This window comes from Necator americanus, chromosome X (genome assembly GCF_031761385.1).
Source record: "Necator americanus strain Aroian chromosome X, whole genome shotgun sequence".
Taxonomy (NCBI): Eukaryota; Metazoa; Nematoda; class Chromadorea; order Rhabditida; family Ancylostomatidae; genus Necator; species Necator americanus.
Genome location: NC_087376.1, coordinates 8771660 through 8793042, shown reverse-complemented (window position 1 = coordinate 8793042; position 21383 = coordinate 8771660). Strand labels below are relative to the sequence as shown.

General features: G+C 39.3%; 1 protein-coding gene across 2 annotated transcripts; it reads right to left on the bottom strand.

Annotated features, from left to right (window-relative positions):
* Positions 1–368: 368 nt before the first annotated feature.
* RB195_021898 (uncharacterized protein) lies at positions 369–14450 on the bottom strand (the record flags this gene model as incomplete). Of its 2 annotated transcripts, XM_064208826.1 has the most annotated exons (17): positions 369–491; positions 2452–2535; positions 2673–2843; positions 3744–3803; positions 3857–3912; positions 4349–4438; positions 4498–4559; positions 4654–4673; positions 4751–4774; positions 8663–8773; positions 9934–10089; positions 10168–10239; positions 10545–10664; positions 10728–10831; positions 10897–11064; positions 11365–11467; positions 14334–14450. In XM_064208826.1, 17 exons carry the CDS (start codon positions 14448–14450, stop codon positions 369–371), a joined length of 1641 nt encoding a protein of 546 aa, XP_064064707.1. The 2 variants fall into 2 exon arrangements, with proteins under 2 accessions (XP_064064707.1, XP_064064706.1); XM_064208825.1 differs by having other exon boundaries at positions 4498–4566; positions 4654–4774.
* Between the last annotated feature and the right edge of the window lie 6933 nt (positions 14451–21383).

Here is a 21383-nt window from a genome sequence, read left to right as displayed (position 1 = left end):
AAATAGCAACAACAAGTTGGTCTTGATATTTTGAGAGGAAAAATTACAGAAAACACTTTGACTTCTAAAGGTATTTACAATGAAGTGATCTAATTAAACACGTGAATTTACATGCGATAAGTGATCACAACCACAAAGAACACGACGATTCATAACTGAATCTTATAGTAACTATAAAAGACTAGCATAGCTGAAAATTGTAATGAACAAAATTGCAGCAAGATCTCTTGAAAAGTAAGGTCTGAGCATTGTTCACAATTTAAAGTATTACTATTATTATTATTATTATTATTATACCTACAACAAGTTGATAGGAATAAAGAAGGAGAAAGAAAGAAAATAGAAAATGTTGCACAGTTCGAATGTGTTCAGAAGTTGGAGACGGCTTTGTACTCTGTTTTACCACCACTTTTCGAAATTAGACGTATGTCACTGATTACCATTTCCTGTGTTACTGCTTTGCACATGTCATAAACTGTAAGTGCAGCTATCTGGAAAAAAAAATCAGAATAAACTACTATGTAGTGCGAGTAACTATTATGAACTATTGCCAATCCACGAGAAAGTACACCTGAAGATATTATATATAGAAAAAAGCCTAACGATGACATTTTGATCTTCAGTGAGATATGATGGATATGTATAGATCTTTTCAGAGGCAGCATATTATAGAAATGAGAGTGTTGATATTTCTACGGGAATAAGTGGGCGGGTTTACACGAGTATGAACACGATCACGCTCAATTCTCTCTGATTATCCAGGAAAACGGAGCGATGAGTAGCCTATTAGGATCCCTGTATGAGATAACTAACAGCGTGAGACGTCTGCGACATCACCCATACGCGCCGCAGCTATACGAGCGGGCTGTCCATCAATGTGCTGGGGAGGTTGTCTCTCGCTCGCTGACAGACACAGCGTTAGGTGCCTCGTAGGGGGATTCGGTGCAACACAGCCATTTTCACGCCTATTTCTTCATGAATTAGCTGGAATTGAGCGTGATCGCACTCATACCCTTTATATATATATATATATTCGTGGAGAGGACGCCCCATTCTCAAGTTTTTAGAAGATTATTCGTATGAAGAAAATCTCCACAAAATCTCAGCTACAGGACCGAGTGGATTAAAATTTTTTGTCCAACATCCAAGAGACTGGTGTGCCGGAGCTAAAAAATGTGTCCAGAGAATAGTGGAAAGATCGTGAGTCCAAAATCATCCTACTCATGACCTGGTACAAATACGTGTGACCGGACACCACTGAATTCCCTGGTGTAAAAAGGCTCAAATCAAATATAAAGGCGCCTATCATCGTTCAAGTGTTGAAGGACGTTTCCCAATCATCCTTTTATCTAACAGTGGATTCTGACGGGAAAATCTAAGAACTGAGAGCGATGAATACTGCACATCCTCACAAGATGCAAAGGAATATATTTGAAAAGATACTTTCAGAGCAATTACGAGAAAAAAAAACTTCAACCCGAATCGCACCTCTAAGAAAATGTGATTTGATGCTAGCTTAGACTATCTTCGTCGCCAACGTCCCAACATCAAGCTACGAAGATTAAGAAATCGGAAAATTGTTGGTGATTTCAACCCCAAAATTGGCCGCAGAAGAACGTCTCATCGGAATCCACGGCTTCCATTGGAATGAACAGGGAGAGAGGCTTTCCAAGCTTATTTTGGCGACAACAACCTTCCGTACAAACTCGCTATCTCAAGAGTTCGCTTTTATACGCTCTACGTGGGAATCGTTTGATGAAGGGCACCATGACGAAGTAGATTATCGTCAGTAAAATGCTTTGTCTGATGGAAGTCGCTGTTGCACCAAAGTTCTGCACGGGATCGGACCACAAATTTATGTGTTGAGTGAGGAGAAACAAGTCTAGAGTTTTTTTGTACTTAGAATGTACGTAGAAATAAAAAAAAGTATTGGCAAAATGAATCACATAATTGGGAGTTGTTCGATCTACAAGGTAGTTGTGTGGTGATTTTTTTAGTTTCATTTATATTCTCCTAGAAGACAAAAATGGAATGTGAATTGGATAGAAGGGAACATTTTTGACATCATCTCTTTTTGCATTTAATCGAAACGATAAGGGTGCTATAGGTGCTCGCTGACTTTGTGTTGTGTTTGGGGTCCACCAAGCAAGGCGTAAAATCTTTCAAAAAAGAACAAGAAGGAGATGAAACACGAAAACATGTGGAAATGAACGACAAAACATGGGAAAAACCAATTCGTGGCACCGAAAACGTTACTGAACTACAGAAGGAAGCTTGGAAAAGTTGCAATTTGTCCACTTGATGTTCCAAATATCGGAAAGAAGAAGAACCAATAAAAATAAAAGATTTCAGAATGCTACCGCTATCGTGTAAAGCAGGAAATATTCTATGAAATGGCACCTGGTGGATATCTGGTCGAAAAAAGCGAAATGTTATTCAAAACACACTCACAGTACATGCGGTAAGTGCTTCCATTTCAATTCCAGTATTTGCAGTTGTTCTTGCAGTTGTACGAATGAAAAGAACGCACTCATTCTGAAAACTGCAATATTTAAACTAGATGCACTATTACAGCTTCTGATTCAAATTCCCATTCTCCGCTATTTTTTCATTCAATCGGTTGAAAAATTGAGAAATATAGCAAAATAGCGACTCTCAGCTGATGCTCTTACCTCATCAAGGCGAAACTCTGTGTGCACATAACTGATGGTTATGTTATGACAAAGTGGTATGAGACTCGCGGTAAGTTTCGCTCCCATCACGCTCGCTATTCGGGCAATATTCAGGACATCGCCTTTCCTTGACGTGTTGTTTTTGATCTGGTGGACGAGTTCTTGTGTTAACTGAAAAGAAACCACAATTTGAGGTGGCTGTAGTTTTTTCTCACAAAAGCCAACCAATTCTTCTAAGGTAATGTGCAGGACACAGGGTGACACCTTTATGATTTAAATAGACTTCTTGAAGGCAGCATACCACGAATCTGACGTGTTGAGGGAATCAGTGGGAAAAGCTGGGAATAGGGTTGTAGATTGCGAGATCTGGGATTATCCTGCCCACCCCTGCATTGTCATAGTCATAGTCATAGAAAAAATGGCGTGGTAGTCGCTGTAGTTCCTATGAACTACGTTAGGACGCGCTTCTGCGAACACGTTCCGGTCCCTTGAGCAACCTAATCATTGGTTTCACTTGAAAAGGCTGGTGAGAAGACATCACTGATCTTCGACCGCTCGCACTTGCATGCGGCGAATGCACAAAGGCGGCGCGTTGCAACTGAAATCGTCACTAAAATCGGCACGTTTTTTTACGCGGATCAGGAAGAGATTTCCGACTATGGTTGGTCAATCCGCAAGCAGTCGGAGATGGTTGTGATTTCCTCACCAGTCTGTTCAAGTAAAACCAGTGGATATGCTGCTGAAGGTGTCGGAGAGTGCGTGTCCTAACGTGCCTCGTAGGAACAAAGTCGGTTTTCACGACATTTTTCAGGACTACTAGGAAGAATTGATCCCCCATACTCATACTCGTAATCTACACCCCGAACCCTACATTCTCTCTCAGAGACACCACCATTGTCATTTTCGTGATACGCTGCCCTCAAAACATTGAAAATTGAAAGATGATATAGAGGGAGAGAGTGTGTAACATCTATAGTCTCCGGAATAACCGTTGATATTTCCGCCACAACTTCAGGGTACGTTTCTAACTTCCCTCTCCTATTTTGTCAAGAATTTCCGTCAAAAGCTCACCTTAATTTTACCTTCGGCGACAGCTTCTCGGAATGAAACCGGCTTATGAGAAATGTCAACCTGTAAATTAATACCATAGTAACAATTTTTCATGCAAAGAATGAAATTTCAACCTGCTTTGCGGACCCGTCTTTTGAAACATGTGAGAAGCCGTTGCTGATGTGAGACGCTACAACTGAGATTTCATCGCAAATATTGGATGATTCTTCACGAAATACCAGCATAACCAAGTAGTATTTCTTCTCATTTCTTTACGTTTTACCTTGTACAGAAGAAAAATTCTTAAACTCTGTTCTTGAAAACAAAAAGAGAGGCTGTCGTAATGTGAAGGACCTGTTCCAACATGCTTTAAAATTGTCATGCTTTTATACGTTTCATGCTTCAAGGATTTTTTTTCCGGAAACGGTGGCCATTAAGTCATTGGTAATTGCGAAGCAATTATTTATGCAGCATGCAGGCAACTGCATCAAGAATTCAAGTATTTCAAATCAAATGTGGTTAAAATTAACATGGCGAAAAAAAATCGAGGCTATATCTTTCACCACTGTATTTGAAAAAAATATTAGTTTCAATCACGTATTGCGTACATCAGACCAAGAACTCACCTTTTGAACACAATCGAATTGTAGATATGTTTGATACAAAAGGAAGCAGACGAGATAAAGAACTTGTAATTACAGAAGAATACAAGTCGCCTGAAATATCTTCGAATAGCAAGTACAAAAATCATTTAAAAAGAAGAAAAAAAACCAACATTTTGTTATCCTCCAATGAGAATCATAGGCCGATTGGGCATATGTTGGAGATTTTCCATCCCTATAATCTAAATTCATCCTTCAACAATCTACAATTTAACTATCAATCTGTCAAATTGTAATAACTACGTTCTGAATAAATAAAAATTCTCTACCCGCGTGTTGCTTCTTTTTTCTTGTAACAGCCTTCTGAATCACGTCGGAGATTTCATCCGAAGAAGCATGTCTTCGAAGAAGATCTCGCATGCTCACTTCCGCGTTTCCGTGGAGGCATACCTCAAAAGTAATCATTGTATTGTTCAACGAATACAAAGACGAGTAGTCAATTCGCTTTCGGTAAGCAGAGGTGGTCCATTTACATATCAGTTACATAGAAGTGGTTTAGAAGTTAACATTGTGTTTAAAAGTCAGGATAAAGTCACTGGCGCATCAATCCACTTCCACTTAGATGCGCCAACACGTTTTACTGAAATTCATAATCGTTGATGTTTTTTGGAACGCGTGTTGACCTATACAATGACTTGCGGAGACCAGCCGATGATCAAGTCAGTCTAACCGACTGCGCCACACCCACTGCAACATAGTGTTAACGACTACATTATTCTCATATGTCAAAATAAATACAGTCTGCGTAAAATCATCGGTAAAGGCGTAGCCATAGTCCCTTCCCATGGCACGAAAAAAAATCCACACTTCTTTTCTTTCTGGTTTTTATAGTTTCTCATCATTATTTTCGTATAGGGTCGGGTGAAGCGTTGTCCGTAAGAGCTCTTACTGTGACTGAATGATCGATCGCATCATCCAAGAAACTCATCCCTCCGGGTTCGATAACATTGTACCATACTGGTCTAGTACAATGTTATAGGAGATAAAAACACTAATTTGATGCATCGGGTAACCTCCGAAAGTCATTGTGTAGGCCAACACGCGTTCGTAAACTTCAAACGATTCTGAATTGAAGTAAAAGCGTTTATGTGTCCGAAGCGAAATGATCAACGCCAGTCTCTTTGTCCTTTTTTATCCTTTTCGTATAACAAACAGTATATGAATAAAAGTTATACAAACATTAGGTAATCTCAGCAAAGTACCTTTGCACTAGTCTTATCGGTTGTTTTGCTATTAGGGCACCACTAAGATCTTAAATTGTAAGGATTCAATTTCTATAGCATTTCCTGGAGCAGTTGTACGTGATTAGCGGACGTTGTAATGAAAGCTGCGATAAAGTCCCAAAATTCGTTCTAGGCGAAAACTAATCATGATAAGTTATGCAAGAAATGGGAAAAGATCCAACTTTTACAAGATGAAGTTTTCCAGAAGATGCTACAACCAAGAAGGATGCTAATAGTGCATAATCACACGAAAAAGGGGCAGAAATCGAAGTCATACTCAGTGAAACACTAGAGGCGTCACAAGAGGAAAACAAACGACGGGGCGAGTCAGGTCACCCCTATGAAGTTTGGGATTTTCCCACCAGAAGGGTGGAAAGAGGGGGGAGCAAGATTATAGCCGTAAAGGGTATTTTCAATGCTTTCCTTTGAAATAAAATCGTACTATTCGTGAATAAATGGGGCCGCGTACACAAGTCTGATTGCTATCTGCTCGTGGCGGCCCTGCTTTTAATAAATGCAATCAGGCATTCGAGTGTACGCGTTAGGAGTGTAAGAGCTATATAATCTTCATAGTTAAATGACGCAATGTTTCCATGCATTGAAAAAAGATGATGTCGTCCAGAAAATCGCCTAAGAGCACAACCCCAAATTTCAGCTGTCCAAAGGGAGCATGGAATCTTGGGAACAACTATCCGTTTCTTCACGTTATCGAACGCTTTCGAATGAACTCCAACAAACAGCCCTGTCTAGGCTTCTACGATATCTCTGTGTGCTGTTTCCTGCGCTGCAGAAACACGCATCAGAGATAGTCATCAGAATCGAAGACTACACCACAAACTGCGGCGATGCTGATGAGGAGAACTTAGGAGGCTGCGCGATAGTTGTGAGGAACGACTACAACAAGTGGAGAGATTTGCAACATCATTAATAAGCGGCTTTGTACGACTGCGGGATCGCAGACGACGTACATTTTAGATCGTAAGCACTCGCGCATCTACGGAAATCGCTAAGGACAACAATAAGGCCGACTTCTATGACGAACTCAATTTGTTGATGTCTAAAATACCCAGTCAGCAGGTGGTCACTGTTGGAATCGAGGCAAATGATTGACTTATGTGGGCAGACGGACCTCATCATCGCTTCCGTTTAAAAGGAATCATCGACATCATCAGCTCACGTGGCAAAGATCAATACTTTTGACGCGAGGAAGACTCGAAACTTGTACAGCGTAAATAATTCAGCTAAGATGATGACACGGAAACCACAAAATGATACAAAAGATCTTATCTTTTATATTTTAGTTAGTGGAACTAGTGTGGTCCTTGAACCAATCTTGATTATGGACGAGTTCACATTATCTTGCTGCTCTAAACTGCTCTAAACTATGCTCGATGACCCGACTCACTTCAGGTGGTGACCACTGGAAAGAAAGAAGCACTCGCATATTTTTATTTTGAGTTTGGCCTAAAATTACAATAATTCCCTAGTTTGGGTTGAAGTACTATTTCGGTTCTTCCAAAACTGCATTGATCGTTGTTTTTCATGTGTTGTTTTCATCAAAAAAAGTTTTAATCACATGATATCGTGACATTTCAGAGAGTTGATATCGCGAGGCTTGCACCGTATTGAAACCAATAAAAACTAAATAAATTAGAGAAGGAAAAATAAAGGTCGCATCTTCTGCAACACGTTCTTTCTTTGTTCGATAAACACTTCTTTTCCAATCTGTCCTGCTTCAAGAAAAAGTGTATGGCGCTCAACACGGTGAAAACATTCAGTAGCCACTAAATGTTCCTCAAATAAATTGGATACAATTTTTGGGATTTTTGGGACATTAAGTTACCACGATAGGACAGCAGAAAATGGTTTCAACACCGTCTACACATCGTACGTCTACTTTTCCCTTTTATCTTCATATCCGGGCGGGTGTAGTGAAGCGGTTAGAGTTTCCGCTTCCTGCATCGGAGGTTCTAATCCGCCCTAGCGCTCATCGAGCCTTTCATCTCTTCGGGGTCGATGAATTAGTGCCATACTTGTCTGGAAGGATAAAAACACTGACTTGACACATCGGCTAGCCACCGCAACTCATTGTAGAGGCCAGTTACACGTTCGTAAACCTCAAACGATTCTGAATTGAAGTGAACGTCGGGGCGCATCCCAAGCGGATTGATTAACGCCAGACACTTTTCACTTTTCTTTTATCTTCATATCCAGCCTTCGTTTTCGATAAGAAGTAAAGGATAAAGTCCTTGGCGTATCAGTCCACCCGGGATGCGCCAATCCGTTTCACTGCAATTCGCCATCTTTGAGGTTTTGGAATGCGTGTCCTATACAACGACTTGCGGGGGCCAACCGATAATCAAGTCAGTGTTTTTATCCTTCCACACAGGTCTGGTACCAATTTATCAACCCGAGGGATGAAAGGCTTGGTTTGCACTTTCGAAACATCCACCGTGTGGCTACAACGGATCTCTAACAGACTGCACCACACCCGCCCTTTGTTCGATAAACTGCTAGTGAATCTGTCAGGAAAGGTACAAAAACAGTGATTATCTGATACATTAAAGTGATTGATACAGTGATTATCTGTCTGATACATTAAAGTCGTTGTATACATCACAAAGATGTTCACAAACTCTTTACAATTCTGTACAGAAATCGTATAGCATTGTGGACTGGCGTAGTGCAGTCAGTAAGATGTTCGGCTGTGATTGCACGATCGATGGTGCGATCGATCGATGATCGAAACTGATCTACTGCAACTAAGTGCTGCACATGCGCTCATATATCTCGAAGAATTCTGAGTTGGAGTCGAATGTGTAGTTGCATCCCCATAGGGGTTGGTCAACCCCACTTCCTTTATTTATCCTTTATCCCTTTGCAGCATTGGTGCATCCCAAGAGATTGACTAGCGCCAAGTACTTTATCCTGTAGCAGAAGAAAGCAAAATTTAGTGTGTTCCAAAGAAATAGAACTTTTTTGCAAAGATTTACTATGGTAACTTCAAATTCTTATCTCTATCAAATAATGCAATGAGAATTAATGTCATTTCTACCTTGAGATTTCCATCAGCCGTTATGCGTAAGCGATTGCACGTACCACAAAAATGATCGCTCATTGAGGTGATGAATCCGAATTGCCCTTTGAACCCAGCTATTTTGAAAGCCTAAAAAAGAAACAGTTGCACGAACACTCAACAGGGAATTTTAAGTAGAACCAGAGTGACATATACATTATCACAATCTATTTCACTACTTTTATGTATGAACTGTGTACTATTATAATCGTTTTAGAGCATTGCTGATAAACTCTCAGATATTCCAATCCCGTCGACCCCCATCGCCAACGAAGTCAAGCTGCGAGGCTATCTATCTGCAATTCGCCCTATCAGGATGTACGGATCAAAGATTCGGGCAGCGCCGTCAACGGTCAAGGAAAAGCTTGACTGCATGGAGAGAAAGCTAATTAGACGACTGTTAGGCTACTTTTGGCCGATGGTGTGCGATAACGAAGAATTTTACAGGAAAGTGGATAGAATGTAGCAGCGGATAACGTAGAAATCATCGCCTTGTCCAACCTCCTGAAGTGATCACAGAAACCTTCGCTTCTTTGGTCACGTTATGAGAAGATCGTCTGATCGACCACGTCGTCCTGAGGATGCTTCTAGACCCAGAGTGGAAAAGGTCTCCTGGTCGTAAGGGAAATTCCCGGACGGAGGTGGTAAAGGACCGTCTGAGGACACTTGGCGTTGACAAGCAACGCAATGGGCTCAAATGTGTTCAAGGACGACCCACCTCGGCGAAAATGCGGGGAGCCGCGTAAGGCCGTGACATCCGCCTGCCGATTAAAACAAGTAAATCATTCTAATCCAAAAGAATCCTAAAGATTAACGTAGTTTGTTCTCGCTGATTTGAAGTTAGTCAAATAGCGACAAGAAAATACAAATCGGAGGTTTTCATCAGAAGATAAAAGATAGAATAGTTAGGATAGGAATAGGATAGAAATAGAAAGAATGTACTATCAATAATTCTTCAGTGTAACTTACCCTTCTTCAAAAAAAAAAGAAAAAACTAAGCCTGAAAGTCCCTACAACTTTTTCTCAAATGTATGTGTTCGTTTGAAAATTACGCCACGTCAGCCCGATAAGGTAGGGAGAAGTAACACATAGCTTCACACTTTTTATTTCCAAAAAAAAAAAAAACGTCCCATGCAGCTCAGACTACATGAATTTTGGTTTGCTTACCTTCCTTATGCCGTGGGTTGCAATGCAGTTTGAGAAGATTGTAGTTTCATTACCGAAAAACAAATTTAGGTTGGAAAACCTACCTTAGTGGTGGCATGTGGTGCATCCTGCAAGCGTTCGACTAATCCGTTGTACTTTTGGTTGATAATAGCAAGAAGTGCTTTAAAATCAATGAATTTTTTCGTCGAGAAGTGATTCCCACCAAATGGCATATATTCGATAAATCGAACATCTAATCGCTGAAAATGCGGGGACATTTTAGCGTTGATTTTATTTGCTAGCCATACAACACATGAATAGTTTGAGATGAGACTAACGCGATTTTTCGTCAAATTAACGAAATCATTCACTTCGTCATCATTTATATTTCGCATCACCACCGTATTGATCTAGAAAATGGTAATATTACAGCTTGGTAGTAACGGATGTGATGTTTAGTCGGATCAAAACGACATGAATCACGAGTGTAGTTGCGGTGCCTTTGCGTACGCGCTCGAAGCGGCGCGTTCGACGCAGCAGTTGGAACCGAGGTGGGACCGTCGCAAACTGCAACAATAGGTGGTGTCAGCAAGGGTTTCACCACGCTCCTAGCCGCTACGCTCCACCGAAGCGCCTCGAGAGAAGCTGTGTCCGCAATTGCGCACGTGCTTCATCTCGTTTTTACCCTACTATAAAAAGACAACAAGCAACCTACCTTCACTGTGGGGAACAATGCTTCAGCGAGGTCGATGCTCTTCATAACTTTTGCAAAACCATTTCTTCTAGTCATTAGCGTAAATTTATGATCAACTAACGTATCTAGACTTATGTTTACCTTAAAAAAGAACAATAAAGAAAAAGAGGACGATTTTGTACTGAGGAGAAAGAATTTAAAAACCTTTGTGAGACCAGCTTCTTTAAGTTGACGTAACTTCTTCGCAAGTACTATACCATTTGATGTCAACCCTATATCCACGATCCCGTCAATGTTTCGTATCCTTTCTGAACGATATCATCGTTTTTTCTTTCTTTTTTTTTGAAATAATGGAAATTCTTCGAACTCATACCTACTATCTCGACTATGTCTCTTCTTATCGTCGGTTCTCCACCTGTCAACCTAATTTTATCTATACCATGACTAGCAAATAATTCAACAAGTCTGACAATTTCATCTGAAGTCAACAAGTTTGATGGTGGTGTAAGTTGTACTCCCTCTTCAGGCATGCAGTACAAACCTGAAAAACACCAGCAAGTTTGTCTACTCACTTTCTTCTGCGCTCACAGGGTTATCACAGGGCAGATTCGAAATTGCACAATTGAAATTACATTTTCTTCGTGGCTCATTTTATCAGAGCTTTGTTTAAACCTTAACAATCTATTATTTTACTAAAACATATGGTATTTCCGCATGTGTCAACAACGTAGCACCACATTTTCATTTGGTTGACTACTACGCAAAACTAGCTTTGCGGTTTTTTAATGTTTAAAGTGCGAGGTTAATAATCAAAGACCTGAAAAATATGTTCTCTACCCACATCTGAGATTACACTTTTCAGTAAGTGATATCCGGAGGTAACTGTGAACACGTCCATGTGTGTCAACGAACGGTAATTTTGCTGCTCCTTTCTCTTTTTCAATCTGAATTTAGAATATTACTTCGAACGCAGAAACAAATTGTTAGGGATCACCTAAACAAAAAAAAAGAAAAGGAAAGAAAGGAAGAGAAGGCAAGGAGAGTGAAAATTCCGGGTTAAAAAGGTCTCATTTAAAAAAAAACAGTAGAAACAGATAGAATCCCCCTTCTATGTACATATGTGTTTATGACATATACAATACTCTGCATGAACATTGAAAAACCGACGGTGAGTGACGGTGCGGCACCGTCGGCCACCGTCGCTTGCTCATAACTGCTCATAAAATGGAAACTTCAGGACAACTCATATATCATTAGATTCCTCTCTTTGAGATCTATATAAAAACCGACATATTCTTGAAAAAGGAGCAAAATGACGCCAAATATGCACCAAAAAGCAATAATTGGAACCTAACATAGCCTAAGGTTATAGTTGAAAAAGTGTTCAGGGACTCAAACTTTCACGTTTGGTCAGAGCAGCAAGAAATTGTTGTAGGCGTGCACTTGAAACTGTTGTTTTGTTATTTTTTAGTCATTTGTGTGTCATTTTTAGTCATTTCAATTGTTGTATAAAATAGCGGTTCCTCCTTACTTTGAACGTTTGTTGCAAGGAAAGAAGTTGTCAGAACAGCCTACAAAATCGCGGTTGAGCACAAATATTATTGAATTTTGCGAGATTTGTATTGCATATAGACAGAAGAACCCCGCTCGTGCACTAGACTATCGCAAAGCTTGAGAATCCCACTTTTCGTCTTTTTCCTTTCATTTCATCTCCACTTTGCACCTCCGTTAATCACCAGAACAGAGTTCAGATCGAAGGAACCTAAGCAGAACTCTTAAAACAGATAGTGTAAATTACTTTGTAACGTTTGTTTTCCTGTGAATAGATTTTCTCGGTCTCTTATAACATCTTCATTTCATAACTTTCCATAGAGAGGAAGAGCATGAAGATTACTATTAAATTTTATGCGACTGTTTCAATACTATGCTTCTTGATTTATAAAAAATCGAGTTCGCTGAAGCATTTCGAGTTGAATGATATCGTTTCCAAAGCTATTCGAAATTATTTCTTTTCTATCTGACTCCGCGGCCCGGCTATTTTCGCACCTCAACCAAGGCTGGCATATTGCACCATTGGCAGTCACTGCTGCAGCATTGGAAGGAAACATTGTGTGGATGTCAACTCCACATTTTATCCCAAGAAATTCAAATATGTACATGGAACGGAAAAAAAAATTGAACACTTCACTATAATATATGATGCCAGTTCACATTAGGATCAAAATGTCAATATTCATCCTCTGATGTTGGATTTATTAGTGCCCGCTGGGTAGCACTTTTTTTCGTGAAGTATTTGTAGTTAGAGTCAATTTTGAAATAACAACAACAATTATATAGAATATAAAGATAGTAGTCATTGTTCGAACTACATATATAAAATAAGGGATAAGATGGTTTAAATCTTATCGTATTAATGACAGCTGAACTGGAGCGATCAGATCAGGTAACAGTATTAATAATCTCATCTTCACTAGAATTCGATTGAGTCTTAGTCCTTGATTTCATTACGTAATATCTGCAAAAGATTAGTTCAGAACTTTTTCCCAACAAAAATATGCGACGTCTATATAAATGTTGTCTTTCCAAGATTGTGGTTGCCAATGGTGCAATAGGCCAGCCTCGGTTGAGGTGCGAAAATAGCTGGGCCGCGGAGTCAGATAGAAAAGAAATAATTTCGAATAGCTTTGGAAACAATATCATTCAACTCGAAATGCTGTGGCGAACTCGATTTTTTGTAAATCAAGTATTATGGCGCTGAAATAGTTGCATAAATTTTAGTAGTAATCTTAATACTCTTCCTTTCTATGGAAAGTTATGAAATGAAGATGTTATAAGAGACCGAGAAAATCTATTCACAGGAAAACAAACGTTACAAAGTAATTTACACTATCTGTTTTAAGAGTTCTGCTTAGGTTCCTTCGATTTGAACTCTGTTCTGGTGATTAACGGAGGTGCAAAATGGAGACGAAATGAAAGGAAAAAGACGAAAAGTGGGATTTTCAAACTTTGCGATACTCTAGTGTACGAGCGGGATTCGTCTGTCTATATACAATACAAATCTCGCAAAATTCAGGCATAGTTGTGCTCAACCGCGATTTTATAGGCCGTTCTGACAACTTCTTTCCTTGCAACAAACGTTCAAAGTAAGGACCAACCGCTATTTTATTCAACAATTAAAATGACTAGAAATGACGCACAAATGACTAAAAAAATAACAAAGCAACAATTTCTCTGAACACTTTTTCAACTATAACCTTAGGCTATGTTAGGTTCCAATTATTGCTTTTTTGCGCATATTTTGCGTCGTTTTGCTCCTTTCTCAACAATATGTCGGTTTTTGTATAGATCTCAAAGAGAGGAATCTAATGATATATGAGTTGTCCTGAAGTTTCCATTTTATGAGCAGTTATGAGCAAGCGACGGTGGCCGACGGTGCCGCACCGTCACTCACCGTCGGTTTTTCAATGTTCATGCAGAGTATTGTATTCAGGATGTCAAAATCATGACGTTACACCTGAAGAACAAAGATAGCATTGATCAAATTCTGATAAAACGAGAAACCTGATGCCGTGAAGCGAAATTGTTATGCATGACGACATGGAAAGCTCCTATCTTATCAAATATACGTATATCTTATGAGAAAATCTTCTGCTTCTCATCATCGAGCATCCGTTAAGTAAGGATATCAAGCAGAACTTCTAAGAATTGTTCTTTTCTGTTTTTCTTCTCAAAATTCAAATGAAAAATAAATTCGAGATTAGAGTTACAAATTAAAGGTTTAATAAACTTTGAAAAAAAAAAAACACTAACTTGATTGATTAAAGCCCGAATAGCATCCCTTTTCGGTTTTAATAAAGGAGCAACAGACTGAAATCGTCGACTGGCTTTCCACAAGTCTGCAGGTACCGAAAGTCGGGAAAGCGGCATACCTGAAATATTCTATAGTTTTTCAACTTTCTTCAACGGTGATCACCTATCACACACATGTGATTTAATGGAAAACATGAGAAAATAGATTGAATCAGGACGAAGAACGGCAAACGAAAAGAATAACCGTTGTGAAGAAACAATGCACAAATTCAAATTGGAAAAAAATTTAAAGTTTATGTATGTTGTTTGACTAAGAGTTCGGATTCAGTTAATTTGTATTAGCGGCCGCCAAAAGCGTCACAAACATCGAGAAACGGATAGAGAAGTCGTTTGTCTGCCTTTCTCTCCACATTGATCCGAATATTTATTGATCGTTAAACTCTCAACGACACATTGCTGATGATCCGAAACGGCCGCAAACGGCATGGAGACAGCTGGGTGGGGGGAAAAATGTGTGCCTGTGCATGTGTGAGGCGGAATACAGTTGCGTTATGTGGGCGGTCTAAAAAGTGTATACGAGATGAATTGAAAACATATAAAAATGTTCTGTAATGTGTATTTCTGCTGCAGACGATGATGCATCTAAGATGATGCGGTTTTGATTACGTGATATGACATTTTCTTATAATCAAATCACTACGAATAGCATATCATTTCTCAATGAGAAGAAATCGCTCAAATGATGTCGGCGAAGTACGATTACGTACTTCGCCGTAGCTGAAATGAAATCGAAGGAGATTGATCTTAACATGTTCTGTTTAGTTCTATTTTACAGACGCAAAGAAATGCTGAATAAATCATTGAAGAGTGGTTTTAATGTTGACCAGTTATACAGTCCAAGAAGATATGGAAAAAAATTACATGCAGCATTTTCTAGAAACTTTACAACGATGGTGACCCTTCTTGTACATAGTTTCCTCCTAATCTATCACTCTTCATAAAAAAAAATCATAAATTTAGACAACAAACTTACTTTCTAGAAAACGAAATTTCTTTCACTTTATTAGGTTAAAAAATAAATCTTCACAGTGTTCCTTTTTTAATTATTACTAAATGTATTAGAAGAACAAATACGAAAATAAGCCTGTGGTGAGTATGTGTGCGGTATTTTCTGTAAACTTTACGGATGTCACCGTGCATTTTCTAACGTCGTTTATGTCTCAAAGTAGGAAACCTTGGTTACCTTATGTTGTTCGTGGTAAAATTCATGAGTAGGTAAAAAAAGAAGTGATAAGTGAAAAATGTTAATCCTTTGCAGATTCAATATATTTTCAGAAGAATGCAATTTCAAACACGTCAAACATAAACAGCATAGACAACAATGTAGGAGCAAACATTATCATATACATAGCTCTGACATTAATCGACGTATGCATGAACTGTCTGATCACTTCAGAAACATCAATCCCTCTTAGTCAGCAGTACAATTTGTTTCATATACTTTATGAAAGATTTCAAGATCGTTGTCGAAAGCTGAAAGGCAGAGAGGGAACTGCTTTCCCTCTTTGACCAATTAGCTACTAGGTAAAGGAAGGTAGTATTACTTGTAAACATATAGAATGTGTAAATGTCACAAAGTTGCAAAACCAGGGTGATCTTTCTTTTACACATTTAAATATCAACCAATCTGTTCTCTGATTTCTACTGGTTAATTCATTCATTGACGATTCTGAATAGAAAAAAAAAACCAATTCTGATTAAACAATTGGTTCCAAATGCTGAATTGATCACTGCATTCTTTAATAAACATACATTTACTTATTAAACGACCATCCATGTGTACTAGGCAACAACAGTACATAATTCTATGAATACATGAGTGCAAAAAGCTTTTATAAAATCACTGTAAAGGAACAAAGAAAAGAAACAGCTGATACGTAAGAACAGGCGGGAGAGCATTGTAGACAGGGAGTTAGCGACTGACTTTTTTTTAGATAATGAAATATGAAGGTAGGAGAGAGATTCCGACACTTCTACAGCGCAACCGACATCACACAATATCATGTGAAAATCAGTTTGAAAACGGAACATTCTGATCAAAGATGAAGATGATTAATTGTTTATCTTCTCCGATCCGTCTATTCCTATAAAATGTAATAGGGTGAATGCAATATGAATAAAGATCCGTATGAATGATGATACTGTTTTGATTTCGTTGTTCATCGTTTCTACATTGAACTAGACGTCTTTTGGTTGGAAGGAATTCGCATCAAAACGCTTCACGATGAATTCTAAATAAGTAATTCTATGGTGGAAAATGCGAAACAAGAAAACCCAACAATAATTCGAAATTTTCATTGAATTGGACAATACCTTGAGTATAGTGCATTTCCTAAAGGCTTAGATTTCGATTGAAATTCAACTTCACATAAAAGAAGCTCTTTAAAAAAGTAATACAACCATGTTGTGTTAATACAAAGAAAGTCAGCTGTAGGTCACAATTTGGATTGGTATTATTCTAGATATGACAATATTCTATGATGACATAACCATGAATATCATTTTAGCTCTCCGAAATGAGTGAAGTGGAAAAAAATAATTTAAATTAAATTCCAAATCTAAATCGGAGAATCCATTGCTAAGCATGGATTTTTGGGTGCATAATGAGTGTAGTTGTGTGGTATGGAGGTCTGGATAATTTTCTCAATTTATTGTAATTGAAATTTCTTAAAGGGTACTAAATTCTGCGTAATTGTATGGACTCAATTAAGATTTCGATTTCGGAAGGGCTTCCGACTTTAAAAAGTATAGATGGAACGAAGAGAAAACACATTTCAACTTGTTTGATCTACGGTGGATTAAGTGTTCTTCACAGACCCAAAACGTTCCTAATAATCAACTCTCAGTCGGATATATCCGGTTATATTCATTTGTATATTCATTCACATAATATTTGTTTATAAATAATATTATATTATACCTATATATTTATTATTAATATTTATTATTAATATACTAAGTTATTCATCTTATCTGTTTATGTATTTATTTATCTCTTATATTCAGTATTATAGTCAGTACTCAGTCGTTACTGCGTAATCTCTGCCTTGGAATGACGAGGTGATTCTCGGTTAAATTCTATACGTTTTAAAGATAATCCTTCTCATAACAGATATTATTGTGGAAAGCATCACTCCTTTTATAGCCGAAATTTTAAATACTGAACCAATCATATACGTCTAACCGCGTTTTTTCTTCTCGGGAAATTTACGGTGTCTCAGATAACTATTCAGAAAACCATGCGATTCGAGCGGTTCGATCATTTTCTGCGAAGTCATTACCCGACAATTACTAGCGGATCCAGGAATCACAGGCGCATTGTCTGAGTTAACTGCTAAAATGATGTCATTGGCAGTCTAGGTCGAAGTTTTCTCTTCGTATAACCGTCATTCCCCTTTTCTTTACCCGATTTCACGCTTTTTCTCAAAAATTCAGACATGAAGGTGAGCATGAGAACTGAACCCTGACAGAAAGCAAAGAAAGAAGAAAAAAACGGAGAAAAGTCTTTATTTATCAACAGTTTGATGGTAAAACAAAGCACACTTCAAAATTATTGTCAGTAATCATGCTGGCTCTCCAAATTCTCATCTGAATAGTTGAATCTTTGCTTAGTAGTTAGTTCCACTCAGGGTTCTTCTCATTCTGTCATTGCTGTTCTCGAATCCTGCGGTCACACGGTTAACGATTCGTGTTTATTTCAGAATACGTTTAGAAGCGACTTGAAGTCATTCGTCCAACTCTAAACGACACTTGTATACTTAATTGGGAATCATCGCGGACGCACATGCATCATACTTTGGGTGCCTCCACACACTGGGCTTGACTTACCGATTAGTTAAGATGACATGACCACTTGTTTACTAAAGTTATTCGTTTCATAATAAATCTTGTAGTTGTTAAAAGCCCATAATGAGCGTTTCAAGCTTGAAAAGAAAACAAACACTTGCAATGAGAGAAAGGGTAAAGAAGGTAAGGCACCTTCAGGTTTTCTGGGGAAACGGGAATTACCAACATACTAAAACTCTATGTTTTCTTCCATCCATTTGAAAATTATCAACATGCGTTTGTTCACAGATAATTTCACTGTTCGCTGTTCATAATCCATGTAGTGTTGTGATTTCGTTGCATTGTGGTGCAAAGATGCTATCGAATAACGTCCATCTGAATCATTGCGCGATTTTCATGTGATCCAGAGATGTGAATCACATTCGAAAGAGGTCTACACACAAGCTACTCTTTTCGATTTGTATTGTGAGACTCTAGGCACTGAGAAAGACTGCTCATAATAACTTTTGCTTTAGTGCATACATGAAAGGTGTGCAAATCCAGCTAGTGACAAAGTGGGAAAAAGGAAAAGTGTTTGATTGTAGTAGCACCAGTTAATTTCTGAGTATGACCTTCTCTCCACTAATACGGAAATTTAGCTTATTTCCCAACAATCAATCGGCCATTCATTACTGAGAAGGCTACATAAAGGTGCCGATACTTAAACTAACTGTGGAGGGGATAGAGAGAGAGGGGGCTGGAGGCGACGCATAAACGATGAGCTTCCCTTGGGCTACACGCATATATAGTAGAGTCAAAACGACATGAAGCACGGCACATTTGCGTAAGCGGTTGCGTTCGAAGTGGCAGAAAGAGCGGTTGGAATGGAGGTGGGATCATCGGGAACTGCGACAATGAACGCTCGTATCAAAGATCCTCACTCGACCCTAACCGTTAAGCTCCACCGCACCGCTTAGAGCGCAACCGCTTACGCAACTGCATCGCGCTTCATCTAGGCTTGATTCTATTATACACCACACTCTGCCAGGTTTATACGCTTTTTATTGTTAGCCGCCAAACAACCAGATCTTTGTTGCCCCTACGATGGACAGTGCAAACTGAGATTGCGGCATTTTAGCTTCAATCAAAAAAATATCAGCAGTTAAAGGAAAATAGCTTTGTTTTTCAAAGGCGCTCCCCTTAATGTTAACAAAGAACGTAACATACCACTTCAGCCGTTAACAGGAAGAAACATGAACGTAGAAGAGAATTAGAAGCGGAGCTAGTTTCAAAAAGTTTTTTTTTTCTTAAAGATAGTTTTTCTGAGAATTTTCGAGGCGGGATTCCCTTGAGTAGTAGATGGGGTTCGAAATGTAGCTCGCAGTTAGCGGAAACGCCAAACATCCCCTCCAAAGTGAGAAATCGGATGGGATACCCAGTACCCAGACCCACCAATCCACTTGATGAAACAAACCTTTGGCGGCGTGTAGGCGAAGAGAGTGTCTGTAAAGCGGATTCTTCGAGCTGACAACCTTTTTCTCAAAGCGCATCTTCGAGAGAAAAACAGTGAGAACGGGTTAACGTATGTCATCCTATGCTATCCGTTAAGCAACACTGAATGAGACAAAATCAGCAGCCATTACGTTGGGAATCGTGCAGATAACGCTATGAATAGCGAGTTCCTACGCAATTTCGCGACCTTCCACACTTTGGAGCCAGCGCATCGCCAAAGAGAGGGAAATCTGCTCTCGAAGATAACACTCACAATGAAAACACTTGTGGTGATTAAAACTGATGTTCTATGGATCTCCTTCACTAAAGTGACCACAACCGGTTAGTCTCTAGGGCACATGGTGGGTCTCCAGAAGGCGAAACATGGGACTTACGACGGAACAACAGCGATGTTGTGCATGCCCTCAGACTCAGGTGGATTAAAGGGCGCACCTCGCGCTTCTACTTTACCAGGATTGACTTGTAATACCTTTCTATTCGCACCTAGATCCAACTAAAACTCTGTAATTAAGTGACTGGGAGATGTAGGAAAGACGGTTTAGAGTCATCTCCAACAAAAAAATAGCTCCATCTGTTCACCCCAGGACGACTTCATTCACTTCACTTACAAAATCTTTCGGAAGGGCAGCAACCTGACCATGAGTTTGAAAACTAGGTGCTTTACATAGTAATGAGAGAGAGAGTTCCCTGCCTCTGTAGAAATCCTCAGTACAGCAGCGCCGATAAGGGCAGAATTGCAAGAGTCATCTAGGCCGCCGAAAAAAAGCGGACGACGATGTAGACCTGTACTTACAACGCACGTCGCGCATCGGAAGCAGTCATTGAACTTCCGACAAACCAGGAAGACTAAGAACGACCTTATACGACTGACTGAGACGAGATGATGCTACATGCGGAACGTCGTATATAACACTGCAAAAGAACTGTACCTGGGAGCGTGCGAAAGTAGAGGAATTGTGGGAGTCGATGTCCTCGTGAACATGAGTATGGCAGCTAACATAGTTTCTTTCAAACAACGTTAATTCAAGTCGTGTCGGACTCGTTCGCGGAAGTGAAGATGTGGATAAATGTCAGCTTTGACTATATTTCTTTTCCGTACGTACTTGTACAAGGCTTCAACCTCGTCTCTGTCGTAAGTAGACGTTGGAGGGTAACCCTGAACGTTGGATGCGACTCTTGCCCAATGGAGGATACCATAATGATATTGTACCGCACCACATGATATTACAAAATCCTTAGTAAAAGATTTTGCTTGACAGACATTTGTGTTGTACCAAGTTCTAAACGGGGTCGGGCCATCGCTTCCTTGAAGGAAAATAGATAGCGCTCCACAAAAGCTAAGAAAATCGCAAGGCTCACAAAGCGAAGTCCCAGGCCATCGCTGGGTGGCACCTTCCGCTCCGTTCATCGGCTTTTTGGAAAATGCCGTAATGGACAACATCAACGACGAATATACAGGGTGGACCATAAACATGGCTGCTTTTTTCGCACATCATTTTCGCTTCAAATCTTCCGATCTTTCGGTCATTTTTTCCACGTGGGAGAAAATCAGTAGATTAAATTACGTTGGATCTCCCAACTTCCGTTGCCACTTTTTATGTTATTGGAAATATTTCTCAAGTAGAAGCTATCCTAGGAATTGGATCTTAGGTCAAGATTATGTGCAAGAAAAGTTGACAAAGAAGTCTTTTCTCAGCATATCAAAGATTCATC